The 23588-nt window shown below is 41.6% G+C and overlaps 1 protein-coding gene across 2 annotated transcripts; it reads left to right on the plus strand.

The window, feature by feature from the left end:
• Nucleotides 1-5459: 5459 nt before the first annotated feature.
• Nucleotides 5460-21849, plus strand: LOC132504079 (myosin regulatory light chain 12B). 2 transcript variants are annotated; one of them, XM_060121085.1, is made up of 4 exons: nt 5460-5615; nt 14480-14675; nt 18148-18309; nt 19159-21849. In XM_060121085.1, exons 2-4 carry the CDS (start codon nt 14495-14497, stop codon nt 19329-19331), a joined length of 516 nt encoding a protein of 171 aa, XP_059977068.1. In that variant the 5' UTR covers nt 5460-5615; nt 14480-14494; the 3' UTR covers nt 19332-21849. The 2 variants fall into 2 exon arrangements, with proteins under 2 accessions (XP_059977068.1, XP_059977069.1); XM_060121086.1 differs by lacking the exon at nt 5460-5615 and adding an exon at nt 5797-5807.
• The last annotated feature ends 1739 nt before the right edge of the window (nt 21850-23588 follow it).

Consider the following 23588-nt stretch of genomic DNA (forward strand, 5'->3'; position numbering starts at 1 on the left):
CTTACTTGTTTAAAATTTCTTTATTTACCCAAATTGGCTTTGTTGGTCTTGGTTGTGATTTTTTATTTATTTATTTATTTTTGGCTGCGTTGGGTCTTCGTTGCTGTGCGTGGGTTTCTCATTGCAGTGGCTTCTCTTGTTGTAGAGCATGGGCTCTAGGCACGCGGGCTTCAGTAGCTATGGCTCGAAGGCTCTAGAGCACAGGCTCAGTAGTTGTGGCGCACAGGCTTAGTTGCCCCGCAGCATGTGGGATCTTCCCCGACCAGGGCTTGAACCCATATCTCCTGCATTGGCAGGTGGATTCTTAACCACTGCGCCACTAGGGAAGCCCTTGGTTGCAACTTCTAAAGAAAGGTAGTGGGAATTCCCTGGCGGTCCAGTAGTTAGGACTCCACCTGCACTTTCATTGCCAAGGGCCCGGGTTCAATCCCTGGTCAGGGAACTAAGATCCCACAAGACGCACGTGCGGCGCAGCCAAAAATAAAGAAAGAATGGTAGTGAGGCAAATCCTAGAAAATAATATGGTTGTTAGACCTCCCCCTTACTCCTGCCAGTTTTCCTAACAATCCTACTCCTCTACTATTCATTCTTCCCCCTTTTTAAAGAAATCCAATTTTAACTGCCTTTATTGAGTTTCCTGCACTTTGCCTTCCAATTTTAAAAATAATTTCCTGTAAAATTTACATGTGTATGATAGCTTTGGTAGCTTTAAATCCTAAAGTTTAACATACCTGCCAACATCACCCCATATCTGTTCTAATCTTTTGTACATAACTTCTTGTCATTTAAAGTTAGACCAGGCCACTCAGTGTAATTTTAATTTGTCCTAATTTTTAAAACAATTTTAGCCCCAAAGTTTCTATGGAATGCTTCTACCAAAAAGGCGGATTTTTTTGTATTGTATTTCAAAGTGTTGGAAACACAATATGGTTTTTGTTGGTTTGTTTTGGGTTTTTTTGTATATAGTTTCTTTTTATCACACAGTCCTCACTGAAGTACTGTGTTTATTTATGCAGATTCACATGAGTTCATTTGTGAATGTTTGACATTCCTGACCTGCCCGTGTGGTCAGAACAGCTGAAGCTACATGCCTGGGAAAGTGAGGTCATTATTTCAATCCTAAAAATAATTTCTGCTATTTGCAGGAATGCAGGACTGTTTTAAGAGTTAATCAGGAAATGGTAGACAGTTTCATTCACTTTGGGCTTCAAAAATCTGACTCTCAAGGATTCATAAGTTTAAGAAAGATCTTGAAACAGTGGGGGAAAAGTTGGGTGAAGAGGGTTGACAATTAACCTGTGAAGATGAATAATTGATAATTACTATAACTTTATGTTTTATACTACTATTAACAAGACTGTCCTTGGACAAAACTATTACCTCGTTGAATATGCAATTACTGAATGCCTTCAGGGCAGCAGACCTTTACACTCAACAGGATAGGTGAGCTAGATTCTTTAACCTCAGGAGACCAGCTTAAAATAGGAGTAGGACTAGTAACAAGGCTGCTCTTGGCCCTTTCAAGATTAGAATCTTAGCACCTGCCTTAACTCTGCCTTTAATGTGTTCCTGAATTTTGTTCAGTGGTTTAAGCAAAGTACTTTTTCCAGGGTATAGCCATGATGCTGAAATTGTTGAACTAAATTTACATTTCAACTGAAAAAAAAAATAACTTCTGCTTTGTTAACAAATTTCCAGTCAAGAACAAATAACATTGTTTCCCTACTGAAAAAAGGTAGCCTCATCTACTAAAATTATCTCTTGCAGTATCTCCACTTCCATTTCAGATAACTGCTCAAAGAACCAGCCCCCATTAGAAACAGTGGATAGTCTCTTCTGAATGAAATGTCTCCTCATTTAGTAATAGCATTCTCTATGTAGTAAGTAGGCTTTGCTTAAGTAAAGCTGATTGACAGTAAAAAGCTAAAGCATCTACTCCAACAGTGCATTTGATAGAAAAACTGGTCTCCACGATGAAAGCCAGACTTGAAACAAACCATTTCAAAACCAGCCTAATGGGGGCAGCCTCCTTACCCACCTGCTTATGATTACATTGTCATTTGGACTCCAGGGCCCAAATTTTATTTGATCAAGGAGCCTCTGTGACTGCACGAGAGTGGGAATTTATGAGTGCTACTGGGAAAAAAGGGAGCAGGCCAGACTATATGAGACAAGTAAAAGCAAATTCTGGAAAGGAAAGGCAACTATTTTTTTTTTTACGAAGTATGAGGGGGGAAAGGACAGCAAGAGATGTACTAGACTTTGAGAAGTGCAAGCAAGTTGTAAGAAGGATCAGATAGAAGATGGTAAAAGAGCTTAGTAGATAGAGCCACAACAGTGTTATGGAAACCAAGTGAATAATTTCAAGAGTGAGGAAGTTAGTAGTGTTAAACCACAGAAAAATCGAACACAGGAAAATTTAAATGAGGCCACTGGATTTGGCAAGTCGGTCACTTCTGCCAGAGCTGTTAAGGTAGTTTTGAGTGCAGAATCCATAGTGTAGCAGGAGACACGGACAACGCCTGGGTTTGGGGGTCAGGCCAGCTGCATTTTAATCTCATTCGTGCTACATCATGGCTTTATAACCTTAAGAAAGTTATTTAACCTCGCTCGACCTCTATTCATTTGTAAAATTGAAGTAATGCTCTGGCTCATAATAGGAACATAATCTATTAATATATAAAGCAGCATTTTTGTGATTAGGAGCAGTATGGGTTTTAGAGCCAGACGTGGTTGAGTGAATAATGCCTGTTATTTGATGAGCTTTGTGTCCTTGGGCAGGTGGCCCAGCCCTAAGTGTCAGTTTCCTCACCTGTTTAACAGGGACAATACCCTCCACGTTTGTTGTGAAAATAGAAACACTAAAGCTAAATGGGTCTGGCACACAGTAGGTATTCAAATAGTGGTTATTCTGTTTACCAGCAGGGGCTGTTGGGCAGTGAGGAGAGGCTTGAAGGGAAGGCAGGACCAAAGAGCATTTTAGAGATTCAAGCCTGTCTGTAGACAGAGGAAGGCGGCAAACGAGTGTAAGCAAATGAGTGAAACCAAAGGAATGATGTGCAGGAGCTAGGAAGAGAGAGAACCTAGATCACATGTTGTAAGATTATTCTTAGAAAAACAAAAATGGATACTGCTCCCTCTGAAAACAGGAAAGGGTAGGTGATAGGAGTTTAATCATAGTTGGAGATTAAAAGCCGAGGTTAGGAGAAAGGTCCATAGTGGTTTGATAGTAAATTGTCTCAAACTAGAATTTAATTAAAGGGTTGTTATGAGCATTTAATGAGAATATACATAAAAATGTGTGGTACCAAGTAGATCCTCAAATAGTTTATTTTAGATTTCCTGAGTAGGTCCAATATGCCAGAATAGTTTGTGTCTTTCTAGATCCTCCTTAAGTGTACAATTTCTTGATTGCCCTGCAACCCTGGTTTTTATCTTTGCTGTCCTGAAAGGCATTGCTGAAGCTAATCCCATATTGAAGAAACAGCCAGTTTTCCCAAGTCCCTGTATCTTTTTATCCTAGGTTTATATGTGCCTGCTCAAATAATAGGCATCATAACTTCTCTTTCACATTTATCTACATACATCTTCTAGTTGTAGTGAATATACACCTTGTTTTTTAGTTTAATGTATCTTAAATTGTCATGTTTTGGCATACCCACCATTTTTGTTTTGAGTTTTAAGTATATTACCTTTTTTTAAACCATTCTTTTTAATGACCACAATAAACAATTATCTGGTATTTAGATATTCAGCTTTTCATTAATAAATATTAAGTTTTTCTTTTGAATCTAGAGAGAACACTATACCCTAGGATTATTTTTCTATAACAGTGCTATCCAGTAGAATTTTCTGTGATGATGGAAATGCACTCTCTGTGCTGTCCAATAAGGACACTAGGTCACATGTGACTATTGAGCACTTAAAATGTGTCTAATATAACTGAGTTTTTAATTTACATTTAAATAGTCACATGTGGTTAGTGACCACTGTGTTGGAAAGCAGTTCTAGAAACAAATACGGAGATCAAAGTCAAAGTACAGAGTGTCTCAGCTATGATCTTAATTGAGGTGGCCAGGGTGAGGGCTTATGGTATAGTAATAGACCATACTTGGAAGAGCTCTCTGACAAAGACCTCAGAAGCCAAAATGTTCTCAGGAGTGGAAAAATATTTAAATTATTGGACCAAAGGGCAGACTACAGCTAAAGAAAAGAGTAAATATTTTAGAACCAGATATGATTTCTCAGCAATTGGTTTCAAACTCCATTGAGAAAATGCATTCAGTTAAGGACCTTGGGGCAGTGCTAACTCCGAGGACCACGTTATAAGCATCACCTGGGGCTTATTAGGAATGCAGATTCTTGCCCCACCCTCGACCTACTGAATCTGAATACCTGGGGCTGGGCTCCAGAATCTTTTACGTAGCCCCCAGGTTTTTCTTATTGGTGCTACTGTTTAAGAACTACTGCTATAGCGTGTTGAACACATGGTTCCTACCATATAGGAATTCCTGATCAAAGATACCTAATTTCTCATCAAACTTTTCTAGAATATAAGACTGGATTATTCGTTCATCTCCCTGCATCCCGCACACGTTCAGGCAATCACAAGTGCTCAACGAAGGTTTGCTATTAAGTTGACTACCTTCCATTATCCGGAAATAGTAGTGTCTATCTGTAATATTCCAAGGTGAGGGAACTTGAAGGTTATGGGCACAAACAATATCTAGAACAAAAATTGAATTATGTAGCTTCGTGGTTTCGTTTTGACCAAGAGCATTATATAGTGTGCGCGCGTTTGTGTGTGTGTGTGTAAATCTGCATTGTCTTTGACGAACCAAAGGAAAACAAATAACCTGAATAAAGCTTCCCTGTGGTTGAAAAGGGAAAACGTCACCAGCCGTGGCCTGGTAAGGGCGTACACCTGATAATCTGAGGGGTAAAACAGGAGGGGCAGAGGTAAATGATAGAACTCGGTCTGGGCGTGCAGTCTGTAAAGCAGGCGGAGACCGCTCGGCCGCAGCCCTCTTACCTTCCCCAGTGTGGCGCGGGACGGAACCTAAAAAATTGCTCGTTTTATCTGAAGTTCAAGTGTAACCAGGTGAGGTCTACTTTTACCTGCTAACTCGGGCAGCCCTGGGTGGGCGGCGCCCGCAGACCCCCAAACCTCGAGGGCTCGCGCCCGCCCAGCCGGGTCAAATTCCATGCCGGCCCAGAGCCGGCCCGGGAATGCGGAAGGGCCGCGGGACACGCCGCGAGCGGCGGGGGAGGAAAGCGGGGAGGTGAGCGGGCCGCGGCGCCCCGGCCGCGCTGCGCCTGCCTCAGACCGCACGGCCCGAGAAACACCACGAAAACCCAAGCCGTGGTCGTCGGCCCCAGCCTCGCGCCCAGGTGGACAAGGTGGACTCGGCCTCGAGCGGAGCGAGAGCCGCAGCGCATCCCTCCACCCGGGGTTGGATCCCGCCTCGACTTCCGGTGCGACTTCCGGTCCGCCTCCCGAGGCAGGAAGTGCGGGTGTCGCCGCTCTAACGCTGCATCCCAGCTGCAGTTCCGCGTTCTTCGCCTCGTTCGTCTCGAGCAGGCAGTCCGGCTTCTGGTGCTGGTGTCCGGCCGCGGTGAGTGGCGTTCGCCCCCCGCGCGCGACACACCTGGGGCCGCCCCGGTGCCCCGCCCCTCCGACCTCTCGCCGCCGCCAGACCCCGGCCAGTGGGCCGGCCGGCCGGCCGGGGGGCGGGCGGGCGGGGCGGGGCGGGGACTGCGGGACCTGTCGGTGGGGCAGGGAAGGTTGGCGAGGAGGTCCGGCCGCGGCCAGCCCGGCCCTGGACGTCGAGGGTACGGGAGGCTGGGGCAGATGGAACCGGGCTGGGGAACTGCCCTGCTGGCTGAGTCGGCCTGTCCCCTGCGCTGCGTCACCCGACGGCTTCACACACCTGGCGCCTCGGCGGCCGCAGCCCCGCTCCCCGCCGGCCCGGTCGGTGGGTTTGGGTGTCTGCTTAGCCCACAGGGCTGGATGCTTTGGGGGTACAGGGGTCCGCTGGTGCGTGGTTCTTGCCCGGAGCGCCGAGTTGATATCGGCTAAATGTAACGATTTCCAAAGGAGTTGTGACTCTTCGCAGCACCTTGCATCTTGTAAAGATTTACTTCATTCGTGCTGACTGAAGAAGAGGACAAATAGCAAAAATCAGGAAAGGTTTTCTGAAAAAGAGAATCGTGACCTCATTGAAGGCCTTGGACTTAGCCCTGGTGGGGAGAACTTTAGTATTTCTGGCTGTATCTGTGGTAGGAGGTAACAAGACCAAAAGCTCAAAAGGTGTGAATTGTGTCGTGTGAAAAGGAGACCAGCCCGAACGGAACAGAACTGTAATGAATAATAGTTGGAAATAGGTAGATCAGTGGGGCCGTTTCACGGATGTCTTGCAAACTTGATGAGAAATGAAAGATTATGTAAGAGACATTCGGGAGTCATTTTGGATTCTTCACTAAGGGAGTGAGATGAAGAAAGGGGTGTTTAGAGGATTAGTTTGGCAGCCTTGGTTTCGGACGGATTTGCAGTGGTCCTTTGGTAAGAAAAGAATTGTACCATTTTAGAATTCAAAAGAAACTTATAGGTTATCTTTCGATTTATAATTGAAACCCAGCGAGGTGAGATAATTTGCCCAAGGTCACTTGAGGGGTTCACCTGCTGCCACCCATTTTCTCTGAGCATTAGGTGGACGTTCCTCATGGTTAAGTGCACGGCTTCTTGTTTGTTCTGGCTCTGTTGAATAAAACAGCTTCTGTGATGACCTACTCGATACGCATTTATGCTTTAATGAGACTCAGTGTGGACAAGAGGAACTGCAGCTTCTGAAGGACAGGTCCCAGGTGAGGGTTGCTGGGCTTAGGAAAGATAAAAGGACTGGGATCCCCTAAATGGAGCCAGTTGTCCCTCTCCCAAGATTCGAAGACAGCATATATCTAGGGATGATTTTCATTGCCGGCAGCTTTGGGGTCTTTCTTCCCCGTTCCGCACTTTAGATGTGGTGACTTTGCTTCTTACCCCCAACCAGCTCTCCACATTTTCATGGTGGAGAAATTCTGCCGCCTACACGCAGGATGTTTGGAGCTAGTGGTGCAAGCTCTGGGCTAGACTTCCTGAGTATGATCCTGCGTCTAAGCTCTACGTTTTTCTAGCTGTGGCTGCAGACAGATGATTTTTTCTCTTTGCCCTAATTTTTCATTTGAGAAATGGGGATAATAACAGTGCCTATGTAATAAGTTGTTGTGAGAATTACATATATTAATACATATGAAATGCTTAGACCAGTGCCTAGCACATATTTAGCACTCTTATTAGTACTCTTTGTTCCAGGTACTTTTTGTTATGGATTTCTTGGGGAGAGTCCAGTGGAGTTTATGCTGAACCATGGGTAAACCATAGAGAAAAGCCATATTTTGCGGAGTCATATCCAGGGGGTGATGGGAATGTTGAAGAAGGGGTGACTCTGTTGCACTTAGAAGAGGAACCCACAGAACTTGGAGAGAAATCGAATAAAAGGAATTAAAATTTGCTAACCAGGAATAGAAAATTTCCCTACCCAGTGCAAACTTGGCTGTGGCCCCTTTGAGGTTTTAAAAATTCTTCGGCTATAATTCTGAAATAAAGGCATTGCCCTATTGAATATTAAAGATGCCAAGGAAACACAACGGCTTTATTAGTTTTCTGTAGCTATATAACAGATTACCCCCAAACTTAGCACCTTAAGAAAACAATAAAGAGCTTCTGAGGGTCAGGAATTGCAGGGCAACTTAGCTGGGCAGCTCTGGTCTGGCTCAGGATCTCCTGGAGTTGCAGTCCAGATGTCAGCTGGGTTTGCAGTCATTTGAAAGAGGATCAACCTCCAAGATGGCTGACTCACCTGGCTGGCAAGTTGGTGCTGGCTGTTGGCAGGAGGCCTCAGTTCCCTGCCACATGGACCTCTCCGTGGAGTTGTGTATAGTACCCTGTAGACCTGGTGCTGGCTTTCCCCAGATTGAGTGATCTGAGAGAGCATGGTAGAACCAGCAACATCTACAATATTATGACAAAGTCGCACTCCATCATTTTCACAATATCCTATTAGTTATGAAGGGTGGCAGAATATGCCACCCCAAGATATGCCACTTTGGCATGAAGATTATTTTGAGCTGAAGGCAATTGAGAAGAAAGCAGACACAAGAAAGGCTCTTTGCCCTCCCCCAATGTGCCTAAAAACAGGACACACATTTACAAAGGTGTTCTTCTTTCCCTCTCTACCAGGCAGGACAAAGGTTACTCTCTGGAGACAACTTTAGACTCTTAATGGAGAAGGCCGTGACTTAAATCTACAAGAGAAGCCTTACCCTTGTTTATGCTGTGCTTTTAACCTTCCATACCTAGCCTCTCCCCTCCACACATGCCTTTCTTCTTTTGGCTTCAGCTGAAGATGATATTTAAGCCAGAGTTCTAAGCCACCTCTGAGAGTTGGATTTTCCCTGGGTATCTCCCCATGTATACATGAGGTATACGTGTTAATAAACGGTGTGTTTGTTTTTCTGTTATTAATCTTTTATTACAAGGCATCAGCCAAGAACTCAGAACCACGGTCAGTGCCTTCTAAGTGTTTAACTCAGTGGTTCTCAGCCCTCACTATATATTGGAATCACCTGCTGCATTTTAAAAATACAGATTCATAGACTTCACCTGTAGACATTCAGTTTCAGTTGTACTAGACCAGGACCTGGACATCACTTTTTAAAAACTTCCAAGATGGGACTTTCCCTGGCAGTCCAGTGGTTAAGACTTCGCCTTCCAATGCAGGGGGTGTGGGTTCAACCCCTGGTCAGGGAGCTAAGATCCCACGTGCCTCCTGTCCAAAAAACATAAAAAACAGAAGCAATATTGTAACAAAGACTTAAAAAAAAAAAACTTCCAAGATGATTCTAATGTAGCCAAGATTGAAACCAGAGGTTAGCTGTTGTGAGAGCCATACCTACCCGCCATGTGGCAGCAGCACCTCGCTGACTTAGATGTTTCATAGGTAGCTAACAGCATATGCTCCATGAGCATCTTTTCCAGGCTTCCAGTAAAGCCATATAGCCTGGATGAAGTTCACAAGCAGTTTCTGCTTATTAATGGTTATAGTGCCCATGTTTTGATTTGCACATCAGTATAGCAGGTGATTTTGCAAAAATTTAGATTATGACCTAAATGTGTTGACACCACAACTACCTATAATACCGGTATTCCTATATCCCTGCCCTTCTTTAACCTCTAAAAATACTACATATAACCTTTAGTTCACTCTGTATCAGAAATATACAAAAATAATGAAATAAAAATTTTGAAGAGGAAGTAAGACTTTTGTTTATTCCTGTTAAGGCTTATTTGTTACCTTATATGCTATGTTCTAAATGGATATTTTTTGTAACTAAGGATGGGGTTTGGTGGGGTTTTTTCCTTTAATATTTATAGGTCAAGTAGTAATTTCACAGTCGTACGTAAAGATTTCAAGCCTTTACCCAAACCAAAGCCATGACTGATAGGAAATACTGCCATGTGATAAACCCAATTGCACGGTTGCAGGGAGGGCCATTCATATCTTATTTTCTTCCCATTCCACTGTGCACTTCTAGTCTATACATTGGTTTCTCCAGCATAGTTTGCATTTATTTGAAAACAGAGTTTCACTAGGAATTAAATTTAGAGGAAAGTAGCTGCTCAGAAATCAGTGTTGGACTATATTGGTAAGTATTGAAAGTTTAAGAAATTTTTTGTGGTAAAAAAAATAACTAGCAGAATTGTATGAGGTAAAAAAATATATAGGTAAAATCACCTTTAACAAATGGCGTTGCATTCTAGCTCTGCCACCAGGTGACCTTGGGCAAGTTGTTTAATAACATATTTTGATATTCAGTTCCTCCATGTGTAAAGCAGGCATGTTGAATTTAGTGCACCCGAGTACCTAGCATAGGAGTCACTCAGCAAATGGTAGTAGCCATAAGTTGAGTAGACTTTTAATTCTCTCTGGTCCTAAGGCATTTGGGGGCTAGAAAAATAGTGAGAACAAATACATGAGTTAAACTGCATGGTGCCTTGGGCACATACTAGTACCAATAGTTTGGTGTTGCTGAAGGAAAAGTACAAAGCAGAGAATGGCTAGCGATGAGGCTGAAAGGTCATCCTAGAGCAGGGAAAGGTGTGTGTGCCATGCTCAGGAACTTGTACTTTGGCCTGTAGGCAGTGGAGAGCCGACAATTTCTCAAAAGGGAATGATATGGTCGTATTCATGTTTTACACACCTCTGGCTGGAAGATAAAGGATAGTCTAGAGGGGACCAAAAAGCAAGGAGGTTGGTTAGTTGGCCAATGAAATATTCTACACAAAGAGGTGATGAGGGCCCAGCATAGGGTGGTGGCAGAAGAATGAGGAAGATGAGCAAGTCTGATGAATATTTAAGAGGCAGGCTTGGTTCATCAGTGAGAGGGATGAGTCAGGGATGACTTGCATGTTTCTGGCTTGGTGAGGGCGTAAACGATGGTGCCATTAACTGACAGGAAACAAAGTTGAGAAAGTTTAGGAGGGGAAGATAATGAGTTTTGTTTCTAACATGTTGATTCTGAATGTCTGGGATATGAAAATGGGTGCCTTTCACAAGCACAATTGGCTGTTTGACTCCACAGCTCAAGGGAAGGGTCAGCCCTGAGGATACAGACGTGGGAGTCATAGGTGTTGTCAGAACAGTGAGAGCCGATGAGATCATCCAAGGAACACAGAGTGAAAAGAATTTAATAAGCCATGGACTGTGAGAATACTCGGAAACGTGAATATTAAAGTGAGTGGAGAAGATAAGAGCCTAACAAGAAAATGGAGGAGGACCAGGCATAGAAATAGAACTGAGAGGAGGTTGGTGTCACCGAGTCAAGTACAGCATTTTACTGAAACTAAATGTGATCTTCAGGAGTCTCCCTTGTTAGAGTGTAAAGTCTTAAAGGCTGGGAACCTTGGGATCTCGTTCCATTGGGACAGTTCATTTCTACTGTTACAGTTCATCAAGGCCAAGAGTTGTTGAGGCCTGAAGAGAAGAGGGATAAAACGGTGTCAAATATAGCAGAATGGTCCAAGGAGACTTAGACCAGATTTGACAATTGGAAAGCACTTGCAAATAGAGAAGAGAAAGCCAGATTGTGATGAGTGGGAAGTGAGAAAGTGGAGAAAGCCAAGATACTTATCTCAGAAGGTAAGGACAGAGAGGGTGGTAGATTCTTTGGGCGCCAGAGTTCTCTTTAGATTGACTGTTTTGCAACAACCTTGCCTCACTTTTCAGCTGAGGTTTTATTATCAGTTGATATTTTCTGTGTGTACTTTGTGTATTTATATACAAATATAAATGTGCACTGGTTTTAAATGAAGTACAGAGAAAACGTAAACTGTTTTTCTTTTTAAAGAGATCATGGTGTCATTTCATTGAGCCATACCTGCTCTGTAACAGGTTTTGAGTGGCGGCTCAGACTTGCTCACGGTATAATGGCTTTTCTAGCCTTACTGGGTTACCTCCTCATTCTCGCTCCCAGGCATTTTCCATAATAAAGATCCTTGCATGTGCAGTCTCTTCTTGGCATCAGCTTCTTGGAGAACTCCAACTAAGTTTCAAAAATGTTTAAATATAATATACTTTTGGGTTAGCTGTAGCGTTTGCATGAAACAACTGATTATTTTTTAAAAATAAAGATTTTCTCTTTGGGAGGTTTTTCTAAATGACTATTGCAGACATAGTTTGCTGATACTGAGGGAGAGAATTAATTCTTGGCTTCAGATCTACTGTCTTTTGTATCTTTTGAATCTTGAAGAAATAGAATCATAGAATTTTTAGCATGAGAAAGAATTTTAATCCAGCAGTTTTGGAATGTGAGGAAGAAGTAAAGCAGAGTCAAGTGCCTTGCTAGTGGACCACATTCTGTCTCCGATTGAACGTTCAATGTAACTAAGGTCACATGACTAGCTAGTTACAGGAAGGAGAAGAAATTAACATTTACTCAGGCCATGTATGCCGGGAGGGGAAGGAGTTGAAATGTTAAAGTAAGGACTCTAAGGCTGACGTGCTTCAAAACTGCAAACAGGGCTTCCCTGGTGGTGCAGTGGTTGAGAGTCCACCTGCCGATGCAGGGGACATGGGTTCGTGCCTGCGTCTGGGAAGATCCCACATGCCGCAGAGCGGCTGGGCCGGCTGAGCCTGCGCGTCCGGAGCCTGTGCTCCGCAATGGGAGAGGCCACAACAGTGAGAGGCCTGTGTACCGCAAAAAACAAAAAAAAACTGCAAACAAACTAAAACAATGTAGGTTAAAAAAGTCCAAGACCGGAAGTCCCGGAGACCCAGGTCCAGAATTCCCTTGCCCAGCCACTGCCCTCACCAGTCACCTGCTTTCACACTGCGAGGCTGCAGAGTTAGAGAACGGTCCCTAAGGCCACCCTCATTTCTGACACCAATTCCAAGTTGCGTTCCCCAAGACGACCCTCAGGTTCAGTAATTCGCTAGAACTTACAGAACTCACTGAAAGCTGTTACACCTATGGTTATGGTTTACTGCAGTAAAAGGATTCAGATTAAAGTCAACCAAGGGAAGAGACTCGTGGTATGGAGTCCAGGAGAATTCCAAATGCTTAGCTTCCAGTGGTCCTTTCCATGGGCAGTGTTGATCTCTCCTGGTAGCAAGGCGTGGCGGTGAGCATGGAGTATGGCCTGCCAGAGAGCTTGCTTGACCCCTCATAGCCATAGTTTTTACTGCGGCTCTGTCCCCTAGATATTGTCCCCACTCCTAGGCTGACTTCAGTCTCCAGTTCCTCTAGAGGCCAAGCTGATTAACACCTGACCCAGAGCCCCCATGATAAATCACATTGTTAGACTCTCTGGTGTGACCCAAGACCCCAGATATACCAGGCAGAACATTCTAAGAGCTTAGAGATTACCTCCCAGGAGCTGAGGACAGAGGCCACACCTCTCTCACAAGGGCCATTGATTTTTTTTTTTTTTAACCTAGGTATTACCTACCTCATAGGGCAGTTGTGAACATTGAATACGAACGACAGTGGAGCAAACAATTATTCTGATGTCCATGGGTTTTCAAGAAATGGTGAAGCTGAGATTCAGACTCAAGATTTTTCTGATTCCAAAGCCAGGAGTATTTTTGTGTTGTATTTATTTACATCATTTAAAACTGCAAATAATGGAATGAGAAGGGAATTCCCTGGCGGTCAGTGGTTAGGACTTGGAGCTTTCACAGCCAGGGCCCGGGTTCAGTCCCCGGTTGGGAAACTAAGATCCTGCAAGCCACGTGGTGGCCCAAAAAAAAAAAAAAAAAAAAAAAAAAGGAATGAGAAGTGTCCATTCTTTTTGACATTTAAAACATTGGTGGCTTTCAGTAGAGTATCGGGCCACCACTAAAGGTGTATTATGGAGAATTGAGGAGTGATTGGGAAGATGAGAAAATGGAGAGAGTTGAGTAGTAGAGTACTATTCTAAAAGTTTTGTCAAGGAAAAGGGGAAATGAGGATGTAGCTAGAAGGGATACAAGACTAAAGATACATTTTGATGATTTTTTTTTAAAAATATATTTATTTATTTATTTTGGCTGCACTGGGTCTTAGTTGTGGCATGTGGGATATTTAGTTGTGGTACGCGGGATCTTTAGTTGCAGCATGCGGATTTCTTAGTTGCGGCATGCATGTGGGATCTAGTTCCCTGACCAGGGATCGAACCTGGGCCCTCTGCATTGGGAGTGCAGAGTCTCATGCACTGGACCACCAGGGAAGTCCCATTGATGTTTTTTTTTAAATGAGAGCCTTTTGAGCATGTACCTTACAGTAACTATACTAGTCTCTTTGCATATGTTATCTCATTTAATTCTCACTTGCATTGGAGTAGATATTGTGTTTCGCTGTAAAACTGAGGGTCGAGTGAGGTTCCCTGGTTTTCAGACCATTTTTTGGAAGAAACCAAGGCTCAGAGAGGTTATGCAATATTGGTGGTAAAATGAAGTTAAAAGGTGTACCTACTGCAGAGGATTGTTGTGAGGGTTAAATGGGACAATCCTTGTGAAAGTAAGATGTCCGCTTTGTAGCCTTTCTCTTTAGGGGAGCCCCCTGCCCTCATAACAGTGCTTGGCATGTAGTAGCACTCGGTAAATGTGATCTATTGCTATGTGCTTTAAAACTCATTCACATTTAATAAAAATGAGGTTCGTGAAGTTTGGGATGAAGCCACATCAATAATTTCTATTCTGTTTCTTCAAAACTGCTTTTGTCCTAGCTGTTTAATTGTGACATTGGAAATAAAGTTTATATGTATATTCCCACCCAAATAAAGTAATAATTCTACAATACATTGAAATATTTTTTCTCACTAACTTTAGGTGTTGTGAATTCTTTTTTTTTGCTTTATGTTTTTATGCATTCTGTTTTGCTTTATGTTCCTTTTTAACTCTAGGATTAAACCGCCACCATGTCTAGCAAAAAGGCAAAGACCAAGACCAAGAAGCGCCCCCAGCGCGCAACCTCCAACGTGTTCGCCATGTTTGACCAGTCACAGATTCAGGAGTTCAAGGAGGCCTTCAACATGATCGATCAGAACAGAGATGGTTTCATCGACAAGGAAGACTTGCATGATATGCTTGCTTCTCTAGGTAGACTTTTATGTTCTTAATATTCCTGCTTCCCCAAAATAATTAGCGTTTTATGAATTATTTTTTGTGTGATGTACAGATATTAATCTCCTGGTCTCAAAGGCCTCTTGAGAGATGCTGGGTGGGAGACACCATACTGAGGCTTGGCCCGTCATAAGAGGATACGCCTTCAGGGGTGGGGGCCTGGCTGCCACTGTGGCTAGGCAGGCTTCCGTTCCTGTTAGCTAAATATGATAGGTCTACAAGGTGAAAAGCCAGGGGATGACTAGATGGCAAGATACCAGAATCTTAAACAAAAAGTGTGGACAATAATATAATGTATTAAGTAATAAAAGTTGAGGACAGGTTATATGACAGAGGTGACGGTCATAAGTGATAACGACCATCTCAGGGAGGAAGGGCAGTGCTCCTAAAAAAAGGGAACACAGGGAAGGGGGCTTCCACAATTTATATATATTTTTTATAATTAAAGAAAATAAATGTAAAGATAGAAGATTTATCGATTTATTTTTACACATTTATTTAGCTATAGTTGATTTACAATATTGTGTTAGTTTCAGGTGTACAGCTTCAGATTCTTTTCCACTGTAGATTTATTACAAGATATTAAGTATAGATACTTGTGTTATGCAGTAAATCCTGTTGTTTATCTATTTTTTGTATAGTCGTGTGTATCTGTTAATCCCAAACCCCTAATTTATCCCTCCCCCCACATCTTTCCCCTTTGGTAACCATAAGTTTGTTTTCTATGTCTGTGAGTCTGTTTCTGCTTTGTAAATAAGTTGATTAATAATTTTTTTTTTAGAGTCCACATACAAGTGATATGTAACATTTGTCTTTGCCTGCCTGACTTACTTCACTTAGTATGATAATCTCTAGACCCATCCATGTTGCTGCAAATGGCAATATTTCATTTAAAGATACAGGATTTAAAGCAAACATAAACTGCCCTTTGTCATTCTGGCTATGTCGGTGTTAATTTACTGTTCCTTATATGATTTTGTTATTTTGATCTTAAGGAAAGAGGGGAAAGTCCTCCATGTCCTGCCTGAATTGGCACAATTTAGGGAAGGGGGAAGGGGGCACAAGTCAGGGATGGGCAGGGAAGGGGGCACAAGTCAGGGATGGCCTACAGGTAGGCTCTGCACTCTAACGTTTCTGTGTCTGACCATGAGCCAGAAAGGGCAGTTCAAGGGCCAGAGGACAAAGAGAGAGAATTTTGTTACTTTTTTCTTTTTAGTAACCACATGATTTTGTTCGTCTCTGTTATTTTTTTCTCCTAGTGTGTTATTTTGAAATTTTTTAAGCCTATAGAAAGTTGAAAGAACGGTGTAATGAACACGCATCCATCCTTTACTCAGATTCACGAGCTGTTAACATTTTGCAACATTGCCTTTATTCAGAGTGAGAGTTGAGTCTTGCAACATGGCCTTTATTCACAGTGAGAGTTGAGTCAAGATACTGATCTGACTTGTTGACTTGCAGGTGGGGTGGGTCCCAGTGTTTTCCACACTCTGAATAGCTAAGTACTAAGTGTCCTTTGGGGAGCAGGTCACTACTGAAGAAGGCCACCGAGGAGAATTCAGGGCCTGAGTTGTATTACAAAGATCAAACACTCAAGCCTATCCCCTGGTCCTAGTAGATGCTCAGTTAATTTTTGTTGGATGAATGAGTGATGGTAGAGTAAGAGACTTTGGGGAACTTCCATTTTGGGGAATGCCATGCCTTTAGAGATACATATTTACCTTTTAAATCAACAAATTATATTAGATGCCTTGAATGGGTCCATAGGTGCTTAGCCTAAGCCAATTCATTTTAAATCCCTGTGTCTTTTTCGTACCCATGTTCTCTTGACACCTTTGGGTTACACTTTTTACCCCCAAAAATTGCTGCAAGAGAGTCGGGTTAAATCTGGAGGTAGAAAAGTAGTCCTTTTTAGCTACTTTCACTTACTCGAAGAATCTTGAGATTAATTTTGGGCTAATTTTGTATCGATATGTTGAATAGGTATAATGAGTGAAGGTTGTAATGCAGGAAGACAGATGCCAACTTGGCACTTAAATTTCACCCAGATTCCTGGGAGTAAAACTTACATATGAACCATAATTCTAGATTTGACTGTCATTAGCACTTAGTTGGGTATAATAGTGAGATGCTGACATGGATACTCTTTTCCTGGAGAATCATACAAACTTAATGTTGGAAGGGACCTTTCAGATACCAAGTTTAACTAGACCATTAAACCCTAGACAGTTTCCACCTTGTCCCAGGGCACACAGTCAGTGGCAGAACTGGGATTCAAACCCACTATTCCAGACCCTTCGTTCAGTGCTGCTTTTCTGCACCATGTGGACCTCACACATGCCAGGACAAAGAGAAGCTCTTTGTTACTCCCACCATATGTGGCCACTCCAGGGGAATTTCTCCCAACTTCGAGGGGAGGGTCAGGGGAGTTCCCTCACCACCATACCAGAAGAGGGAGAAGTGTCCTTGGTTGGAACTGAGATTAAGGTTTCCCATCATGAACAATACTAAACAAGACTATATTTCAGCAATACGAGTAAACAGCATCTGGGGATATGTCTGACAACCAAATAGAACATAACATTGTTTAAAATGAGCTCCCAGGGACTTCCCTGGTGGTGCAGTGGTTGAGAATCCGCCTGCCAGTGCAGGGGACACGAATTTGAGCCCTTGTCCAAGAAGATCCCACATGCCACAGAGCAACTAAGCCCACGTACCACAACTACTGAACCTGCACTCTAGAGCCCGCGTGCCTAGAGCCTGTGCTCCACAACAAGAGAAGCCACCGCAATGAGAAGCCCGCGCACCACAACGAAGAGTAGCCCCCGCTCGCCGCAACTAGAGAAAGCCCACGCGCAGCAACGAAGACCCAATGCAGCCATAAATAAATAATAAACAGATTGATTAATTAATTAATTTTAAATAATAAATAAAATGAGCTCCCAGTTCTAAACCAACCTAATAGTTTCAGCTTAAATGACCAACTTATAAATAAATTGTTTGAAGCATACCAATTATAGGCAACTTACTGCAGTTAGAAATATGAATATTTAGATTTTTTAAACAACCAGTATTGAAATGCCCTGATGGGTCTTTAATGTTATCAGCATTCAAGATGTAGTAATGTGGCATTACCTGGTTCATAGTTTCATGTGTGTGTTTTATTTTTAATGAAAAATAGTGAAGGAAAAGTTGCAGGAAGTATCAGTGAATGGACAGTATTCAACCTAAGCCCAGAATGCATTTTATTTATGATGTAGCAAAGATTTTTTTATGTTGTTAAAAATTGTCTTTTTTAAATGTTCTTAATGTAAGTTAATTGAAATATTAGTTTCGTGTGATGGTGATGTAACTTTTAAAAATATGTTGGGGAACATAACAATAACAGAATAATTATTTATTGAAATGAGTTCTTCGTCCTTAAATGTTAAAATGTGCGATTTTCTAGGGAAGAATCCAACCGATGCGTACCTCGAAGCCATGATGAATGAGGCTCCAGGGCCCATAAACTTCACCATGTTCCTTACCATGTTTGGGGAGAAGCTGAATGGCACAGACCCAGAAGATGTCATCAGAAACGCTTTTGCTTGCTTTGATGAAGAAGCAACTGGTGAGCACTCTTTGTTTATGCCCACCCTCATTCCAGACTATGTGAAACACTTTTTAGGGAATGAGAAAGATTAGCAAAATATAAATTTTTAAAAATGAGTAGAGGGAAACTATCATTTACGATAGGACAGTCGACCAAGAATGGCTAGAACACAGGGTAGGCCATAAAGCTACACGGTTTGTGGTGTTAATCTTTGAATCTGGTTCTGAGCTTCCTGGCAGCCAAAGGGAGAATTTTCTTTTAAATAGTGTTTCTTAGACAATATACTGCTTCAAGAAACTTTAAGTTTCACCAGAAAGTATAGTTAACTAACTTGGACAATTAAAATCTTCGGTTTTTTTCCCTTATTATTTAAAAATGTGTGAAGAAAGCCCTGCTGTTCCGTTTTCTGATTTCTCTCATTTTCCCCTTTGCTTCTGCGTTAACCCTCTGCTCAGCCACGCGCATCGCCTCCTCACATACACCTCGCATCCTCCTTCCTGCTTCCCCCTTGCTACCTATTAAAACTGCACCGTCCTTCGTGCACGTTTGGTCTTGGCAACACTGCCCTTTTGTTCTGGGTATCTGCCTTTTTTTTTTTTAATATCCCTGAAATACAAGGTTTTTTTTTTCTCCTCTGGAAAATACTCGCTTCAAATTAATTTTGTAAGCGTATGATCTACTAACTGACTTTGTAAATGATTTAATCTAATATTAATAAAGAACTCTAAAAATAATAGGAAAAGATAAGGATATGGTTATATATTGCTTTATATTGTTCAGGTAAATATGTATGTTCTGAAATATCTTGTAAGATTGACGTAGTTGACGGGAAGTGTTTGCAACTCCCCTTTTTCTGATGCCTTCCAGGCACCATTCAGGAGGATTACCTTCGAGAGCTGCTGACCACGATGGGAGATCGGTTTACAGATGAGGAAGTGGATGAGCTGTATAGAGAAGCACCTATTGACAAAAAGGGGAATTTCAATTACATTGAGTTCACGCGCATCCTTAAACATGGAGCAAAAGACAAAGATGATTGAAAAGAACTTGAGCTAAGACTTTCCAATTACTTTGTCTTACTCTGTTTTATTTCCCAGACACTTCCCCCCTCATAGACCTGTTGCATGCAACTTAGTTTCACAGCTTTGCCTCTTTTTCGGTGTATTTATTCTAGACCTTTCTGCCACTTAGCACTTGTATAATCAGACTGCAAATGGGGATGAGGCTGTAAATTGTATTGAGAAAAAGCATTGCGAATAAAAATCAACAAATGTGAAAGCCCAGGAAAATATATCCGGTATTTCTGGTTTTGCTGGATTTTTACATTTTTATATAATAAAAATGCTATTTTGAAATAAAGATTATGCTGACTCAGATGTAATATAATGGAAAGTTAAATAACTGGTAGTTGGGGGTAGTCCTTTTTTTAGATTTTCAAGTTCGTATAATTCAGATTCCATAGTAAAACTGATTGTTCACATGTATGGGACAGTGTTCTTCAGTATAAGTTAAATAACATCATTATACAGTAAAAACTGGTTGTACCTTAGTTTCTTTCATGCTTCTGGTAAGTCAGATGTTTAAATTATTGAATGATAAATATAGAATGTATCTGAGAAAACGCTGACTGTTTTACTGATTTGAGTCTAGGAACATGAGGCAAAATTCTGAAGAAAAGAATAGTTATTATTGAACATATACAGTGTGTAAAGCATTGCATGTAGACGATTTTCATTGACTCTTCCCAGCACCCTTGTGGGATAGAATTTTATTAGCCCTGTATTTCAAGGGGAAGAACTGAGCACCAGGGAGTCAAGTGATTGATCTGAGTCTCTGTCGGAGCTGGGGCTCCAGGCCAGGGCACCCCACTCCAGAGTGAGGATTCTGGGACCACCGTGCTGTCTCTGAAAAGCCCCAAATGCCTAAAAGGTCAAGATATTTCTATTACATTCTAACATAGTTTTGTAGTCATTACTGAAATTTAAAATAACTTGGGGACATTGATTGTTGGAACAGAATTTCAGAAAATTCTATCCAGGTGAAAAATAGAGGACCAAAGATTATAAGCAACGTAATCTTCCAACCACCTTCAGTTGGAAGGTGGTTCACATAGTGTAGAGTGTAGACTGGATGGAAGGTCTGAAAACCATACAGACAAGGCTGCTGTGAGCTCGCTTAACATCCTCAAGGCCAAGCAATATGAGAAGGAGGAGAGAAAAACCTAAAAACAGAAAAAAATCCATTTAAAAAAAAAGTTTCCCAACGTTGTTCAACACCTATTCCCTCTTAAATGTATTGATATTCTATCTCCGTAAAATCGATGCATTTACACGTCGTTTAGCTTTTGTGCTTCCGAGCTTGCTGTGGTAGGCAAATCCTTGCTATCAATTAATTTTTCTAGGTTTTTCATCATCTTTAAAAAGAGCAGTTCCACTCTCGTGGTCTAGTGCAAGAGAAGTGCTTTGCAGTTCATAAGAGCTTTCGCACTTATGACCTAATCCTCACCACCCATGAGGTAAGTAGGGCAAGTAATATCCCTGCTTTTCATATGAGAGCTGAAGTTTAGAACAGCCAAAGCACCTGTCCGAGGTCCCACAAGAATAAGAATCCACATCTGGCTCCCTTTTCTACTTCCAAGTGTAAAGTCACGTGCAGTGTCAAAACCAGAATCACCGTGTGTAGAAGGAGAAGGGGAAGCGTACTGGGATCATCTTGACTGTCATTAACAAATACTTATCAGTTACCTGTTATGTGCCAGGCACTGTTCTCTGTTCGGGATAACTGGGGGGGCAAACAAGGACAAACAAGGACGCCACCCTCCTGGGGCTCAGCTCCTTAGTGGGAGATGAGGAAGGCACCTCTAAGTATCGTGGGACACAGAACTTGAGCAAGTGCAGAGAGGGCCTCTGAGGTGAGATCTGAATCATGAGAAGAGGGTCCCCGTGTGGAAGTCAGGGAGGATGTTCCACTCACAGGGGACGGTCCTTCCAAGGCAGACGCTGGCGGAAGCACTGGGAGAGCTCAAGGGAAGGACATAAGGATGGTGTTTGCTGCGTGGTCTACGTGCAAAATCAGGGCTTTGGGCAGGGAAGAAATGTGAATTATGTTTTAAAAACTCAACCTTGCTGCTGAGTATAGAATGGAGGGCAAGAGTAGCAGCAAGAAGACTTCCAGTTAGGAGGCTATCACTATGGTCCAGGCAAGTCAAGAGGGTGGCTTGGTCTCCAGATGGTCGCACAGGTGGCTCTGCTGCCTGACCTATTTACTCTGTTCCAGCCTTTTCTTGTCACCAGCTCTCTGGCATCATTTTAACTGCATTTATTCTTTTGCTCTGCTTAAAGGCAGATTTGAGAAGATTGGGAGGTTGAAAAAGTTTTCAAGATTAAAAACAAGAAAAACTGTCTCTTGAATGCCTTGTGTTGACCTGACGTAACCCATTCTGTTTCATCCATAGTATCTATAAAGAGAGTAGTGGAATCCAGCATGCACTATAAGGCACTCAGCTAGGACCTTTTTCCTCTCTGGTTCAATAAATATTACTGATGATGATGAAAACTCTATTTTAGTATCTTTCCTTTTTTGAGAACAACTTAGTAATGATCTCTAAAATTGACAATTGATGCCTTGGCCAACACAATTGGAATGTGTGTTTGTACTCAGGTATTTAAAACTATGCTGAATGGTTGCTCTGTACTAAGCATGTACACTACTGGCCTTTGAGGTAGGTTTTTGTTTTGTTTTGTTTTAATTATCCTTGTTCTACAGATAAAGCACTGAGGCGCAGAGAAGTAACTTCCCCAGGTTACACAGGTAGGAACCAATGGGACCATAATTTGAGTCCAGTCAGTCGAGCTCCTGAACCTGCCCTCTCAGAAAAATAATTATTGAAAGTAACACCACTGGTTTCTTACCATTGTACAGGAATTTTAAAAGCATTCATTATTGCATTTGATCCTCAAAACTCTAGGACGTGGATAAGGTAGGCATTAGTATCCCATTTTACAGGTGAGAATACTGAGTTATAGACGTTATCCCACTTGCTCAACTTTATATATAAAGTACACAGTGTCTGAGCCATGACTAGCTTTTAAGCTTTTTGAGTGAGGGTGCTTCTCATTAAACCTATAATTTCCTAATTAGATAATACCTGTAGCCTGATCAACATCTTTTTCTCATTTATAAATGTATATATACTATATATCATATATATGAAAGCCATTAATATTTATAAAATTGAAATTGTTTAGTTATACATTTAATGAAGCATCTTTCCTGATAAAATAATTGCATAAAAATGAAGTTTTAAATTCAGCATATATATGAATAAATAACTTGAATAAGAATTTTCTTGATTGTAATTTTTTTAACATTTTAGTGTTTTTGAAAACAAAATGTCTTACAATCAATGTATATATTCAATAGTTTATCCTTAAAAATGATTGCATCAACGTTGCATCTCAAAATTGAAAGGTCTAAAGAAAAAAATGAAGGGTCTTAAAAGATAAACATTATTTAGAATATACATATATAAACTACTGAAAAATCTGGTGTGAATAGGCTCTGTCATCTGGGAAATATGAACGAGGATGAGAAAGTTTATCACATACTGAAATTTTGGGAAAAATTTTCTTGGACAGAAAAATGGGGAAGATTACAAATTGCATACATCACTCTGTACTTAATCTCGGGTCAATCGTTTTTAGAGCAGGCGATGTTGTCATATGCACTCTTAGAGACAATAACTAGAAGGGTCACTAGATGGCACTATTATTCTTAGTACTGTAGTAACCTATTCCGTAGTGAACTTGAGAGTGACAAAGCATGAATAATCAGAGAGCATTAGTCCAATAATGCTGTAACTTTGTCAAAATTGTTTCTTAAAAGGAAAGAATTGATGATAAAGTCTGTTACAATGAAATTCATACTATTTTGTGAACCCCAAAATGCAGGGAACGATCTCTAGGCCTCCTTTTTACAACGCAGCATTCATTTATTCATTCATTCAATCATTCGTTCACTTACAAATATTTATTGAGTGTTTTGAAAGTGCCAGGATCTCAGTGAAGCTCTGGTTATTTTCACACTGAAGTAATGACTTCTTTTTTCAAGTAAGAGCGCAGGTTTCGCACTAGTAAGACCTGAATCCTCCACTTACTGGGTCATCTTAAGTAAGCCCTTATTATTATTATAACTTCTGTTGTTGAGAAGAGTAAGGCACAGAGCCAGTGGCTGTGGATGGAAATACTTGTAAAATCATGCTTTCTATATGAATACTATTACTACCTCAAGAATGTTGA

The sequence above is a fragment of the Lagenorhynchus albirostris genome, chromosome 14, assembly GCF_949774975.1.
Source record: "Lagenorhynchus albirostris chromosome 14, mLagAlb1.1, whole genome shotgun sequence".
Taxonomy (NCBI): domain Eukaryota; kingdom Metazoa; phylum Chordata; class Mammalia; order Artiodactyla; family Delphinidae; genus Lagenorhynchus; species Lagenorhynchus albirostris.